The 4,223-nt window shown below is 51.6% G+C and overlaps 1 protein-coding gene and 1 long non-coding RNA gene across 2 annotated transcripts in view; one reads left to right on the top strand and one right to left on the bottom strand.

Moving 5' to 3' along the window:
• The window catches only part of LOC102433015 (myb-related protein B-like), an 18,223-nt gene extending 16,336 nt beyond the window's left edge, over window positions 1-1,887 (bottom strand). Inside the window, exons 1-2 of the mRNA XM_023750805.1 lie at window positions 1,858-1,887; window positions 396-412 (exon numbers count right to left, since the gene is read on the bottom strand). Of these exons, the coding sequence (XP_023606573.1) occupies window positions 396-412; window positions 1,858-1,887 (47 nt within the window). The remainder of the gene's footprint in view (window positions 1-395; window positions 413-1,857) is intronic.
• A 554-nt stretch (window positions 1,888-2,441) lies between these two features.
• Window positions 2,442-3,796, top strand: LOC106696457. The gene is made up of 2 exons (XR_002828329.1): window positions 2,442-3,140; window positions 3,307-3,796. It is a non-coding gene; the product is annotated as an uncharacterized LOC106696457 (long non-coding RNA).
• Window positions 3,797-4,223: the final 427 nt, after the last annotated feature.

The raw sequence follows: 4,223 nt of genomic DNA, 5'->3' as shown, positions 1-4,223 counted from the left end.
CGGGGCAGGGTTCGCGGGCGGGGGCGGGGCGGCCGGCGGGCGGGCGGTGCGCGGCTCCCAGCCTCGAAGCCCCGGGGCAGGGCGGACCGGGAAGGTGCGGCTCTGGGCCGGCTGCCGGGGACTCAGAACGGCCTCGGCCAGGTGGGGATGGGGGGGCCCGGGAGTCGCCCACACAGCAAAGGCTGCGGGCGGGGCGGGAGCCGCCAGGATAGAGGGGAGACCAGGGCCCGCCCGAGCCGCCCCTCCGGCTGCGCCCCGCTCCGCAGCGCCCCCCACCCCGCCTGGACCAGGGCTGCGCCTTCCCACCTGCTTCCCTTCACCTCCAACTCAGCGGCTCTGGCAGCCCGAGGGAGCCCCCTAAAATGTAAACCTGATCCAGCTTCTCCAGAACTTACAACTCTGCCCTCTCTCCCTCTGGGTAAAATACTCCGTAATCAGGTTCACAGCCTTCTGCCCGATCACCACCCCCACCACCCCCACCCAAAAGAAACTTGCCCGCCTTTGCGGGGGCCGGGAACGCTTCCGGCCCCTCCCACCTAGTGGATCTTGGGGTCCACTGCCCTTAATCCGCTTGTTGACTTGAGTGTTTCCCCTTGAAGGGCGGCGGCGGTGGTGGTGGTGGTGGTGGTGATGAGGGGGGTTGGGGTGGGAAGGGGCCATATTCTAAACCTGACAAGCTCAGGAGGCCTGCAGGGCGGCCTCACAAACTCAGAAACGGAAAGTAACCGCATAGGATGGTCTGAAATGGAAACTTTCCAACTACAAAAGTTCATGGGAGTAGTCATGTCCTGGGGCAGTGTTTCTCCCTAACAAAGGTCAGTCTGCAATTGAACTGGGCTTGCCTGTTGTCTTCTTGCATCTACAATAACATACCTTCAGAATGTCAAGTTAATTTCCTTTTTTCCCCCCTGAGCTTCCCCCCACAGTGCACAACCACCCACTAAAGCAGAGACCACAGATCCCCTCATTGTTATTTTATCATATTAATTGTTGACTGTTGACTATCCTATACCCACAAATGTGAAAGTGTCTATTCCTTTTACTTTTTATCCAATCAGTCCCAGAGATTTCCCCACTTTGTTCTCTCCCGCCTCCTTAATCTATCACCAGTGAATTCCATCTAACTCCTGTATATCTTCCCCTTTGATAATGATGCATAAATAAGTGGTAAAACGGCCCTGGCCGGGTGGCTCAGTTAGTTGGAGCATCATCCTGTGCAAAGGTTTCACGTTTGATTCCCAGTTAGATCCCTGGTCAGGGCATGTACAGGAGGGCAACCTATCGATGTTTCTCTCTCCCTCTTTCTCTAAAAATCAGTAAATAATATGTCTTCGGATGAGAAATAAATAAGTGGCAAAACTGGAGAATCACAGTTTTGAGCATTTTCTCAATCCTTTGAGATTTTGCTACCCTGCGATTGTTAGTTTGGCTCAAATAAAATCATAAAAATTCTCTACGGGTTTGAATGTTTCTTACATTGACAAAACTCTGGGCATGCTGAGGTCCAAGTGGTCCCTAAATTCGAGGCAGTATCTCCAAGGCCCAGAATTCAACTGTCCAGTCCAATTCTGTTTACCATGTGCTTAAATTCCTAGAGGCTTAGCAGGAATTTCCATTTTAAGTTGTAATTTCAATACGTTCCACACCCAGCTCCCTGGGAGGCATGCTGAAAGGAGTAGATTAGCAGGATCTTGGGAAGACCTGGCGGAAGCTCAGCCTCCCGTCCCTGCTTATGCTGCAGACCCCTCTTTCAGAACCTGCGGGCACTGGGGACAGTCCAGCCAGCTGATGAAAACTTTATTTCCCACAGCAGAAGAAACAGACTTCTTTTATGCTCCAACTGGGAATAGAACCCACCACCTTCTGGTGTACTGGACGATAGACCATTGGGCCACACCGGCCAGGGTGAAACACTGAGATCCTAAGTGCTAGACGCTTCCACACCCATTAATTCGGGCCTCGGGAACCCACTTCCCCCATAAAGTAATTCATACGGACTTCCCCTCTTCATCACGAGGGCGTAGTATTATGAGTGCAGGCTCTGAAGCGGACTTCCTGAGGTCTGAGTCCCCGCTCCATCACTCATTAGCTGTGTGGTCTCAGGCAAATTACTTGACTCCTCTGTGCCTGTTTTCTCATCTGTAAAGGGATTTATCAAAAACTTGGATAGCTTTTACTATATTATACGCCTACCGCTGTTCTGTATGCTTTACACATTTTAATTCATGTAATTCTCATAGCAACCTTAGGAGGTTGAATTAGAATTATCTTCTTTTGGCAGATGGGGAAACGGAGACGCAGGCCTCCCCCAGGTCAGACGGCTGGTAGCTGGGCTGCCTGGTTCTAGTGTCTGTGCTCCTAACCACCCTACTGGCACCTACTTTGTAGGGTCGAACAGCATTAAATAAACATGTGTAAACCACTAAACGCAGTCCCTGGTACATAAGTGCTGTATTACTTTTAATTATGTTTGTGACTCTCCAGCTTATTCCTAGGGCAATCCCGCCACTCTCATGCTGTCCTTGGAGGTCCAGGAAGCTGCTCTGCACGCGGCACACGCTCAAGTGAATCTTCGGTCTCTCTCCGCCGCTCGGACCCGGGACTGTGACGCGTGCGACTGCGGGTCCCACGCCCCCGCTCACAAAGCGCCCACTTCGGACGCGCGCGCTCGGACCCGGGCGCCGCGCGAGGCATCGCGGGAGTCTCGCCGCCTGACGTCACCAGGGGGCGCCTGCGCTCGGTTCCGCTGGGAGCCTCCGGGTTCCGGCCATCTCCCCGCGGTCTGCTGCTTCCCGGGCGATCCCGCCTGCCCCCCACTCGCGGGGCCACCGTGGCTGGGCAGCCTCCCCTGCGCCTGCCGTGGAGGTCGGGCGGAGGAAGAGAGTCCCGGGGCTGAGCGGGAGCAGGGCGGGTGCACCGCCGGCCTCTGACCTGGGTGGCGTCGCCCCTGGCCTGGCCCAGAGCCGTGTGGACCCCGTGCTGCCCGGAGCCGAGGCGTGTGGACCCCGTGCTGCCCGGAGCCGAGCCGTGTGGACCCCGTGCTGCTCGGAGCCAGGCGTGTGGACCCCGTGCTGCCCGGAGCCGAGCCGTCCCCGACGACTCCCGCGAGTCAGCTCCTGGGCAGGCTCCTACCCCCGCAGGTGTCCTTCGCGCTATTTGTCACCTTTTGCACTTCCTAGGAAGTTCATTTCCTTCCTGGATTAGGTTGTGGGCTGCACTAGGATGAAACCTGAGTAGGCTTCCTGTTAAAGTTTGGTGTAAGCAAGAATTTTCTTACACGTGTATTTTTATTATTGTCTCTTAAAGGCAGCGGAAGAAGTTGATAACATGAGCTGGAGAAAGGGAGACGGGATGAAATTCTTTCTCTTTATCCGTTAGTCCGTTTTCAGGTATGACCTAAATTTTTTTAAATTAAATTTTATGAAGGCATGCATACAGCCCTAGAACCTTTTACAGAACAGAGTTTAAAACTTCTAATATTTGGTTTTGTAAGTAAAAAGTAACTTAGTAAGAGCCATAGTAAGTCTATGAATCACAAAATACCACAAATGTTCCTCCTTGCTCATGGGGAGAGGAAAGGTTTTGTCACCTACACATATCGTTTCTTGTGTTTCCTCCTCTTTTTGACACCAATGTTTCTCTGATCAGAGGTATTGGAGTTCAACAAGTAAAATCTCCAATAGTTGTTATTATGCTGTTATCTGCTAGGACTGGTGCTAACACTTTTTGTTGTTTGTGGTGGGTTTTTGGTGTGTTTTTTTGTATGGTTTTTTTAAAGAATAAAATTGAAACACTTGTTCAAGTCAGTTAACTTTTTTATCTAAAAGTTCACACACATGCCCTAGCTGGTTTGCTCAGTGGATAGAGCATCGGCCTGCGGACTGAAGGGTCCCGCTTCAGTTCCGGTCAAAGGCACATGCTGGGGTTGCAGGCTCGATCCCCAGTAGGGGGCGTGCAGGAGGCAGCTGATCAATGATTTTCATTGCTGTGTCTATCCCTCTCTCCCTCTCCTTTCCTCTGTCTGAAATCAATAAAAACATTTTTAAAAATAAAGTATACTAAGGTGAAGTATTATATCTGAAATTTAATTTCAAGTGTTCAGTAACAAAAATTTACATGCATAAAGCATACATAGTGGTATGTTAATTTCTAAAAGTAGGTGGTGTGTACTGGTGTTTTTTGTACTATTCTTTCCACTTTTCTGGGTGTTTTTCATAAGTTGA

This window comes from Myotis lucifugus, unplaced genomic scaffold (assembly GCF_000147115.1).
Source record: "Myotis lucifugus unplaced genomic scaffold, Myoluc2.0 scaffold_16, whole genome shotgun sequence".
In the NCBI taxonomy this organism is placed as follows: domain Eukaryota; kingdom Metazoa; phylum Chordata; class Mammalia; order Chiroptera; family Vespertilionidae; genus Myotis; species Myotis lucifugus.
The sequence above is the reverse complement of the archived record's forward strand: the minus strand, read 5'-3'. Positions and strand labels throughout refer to the sequence as shown.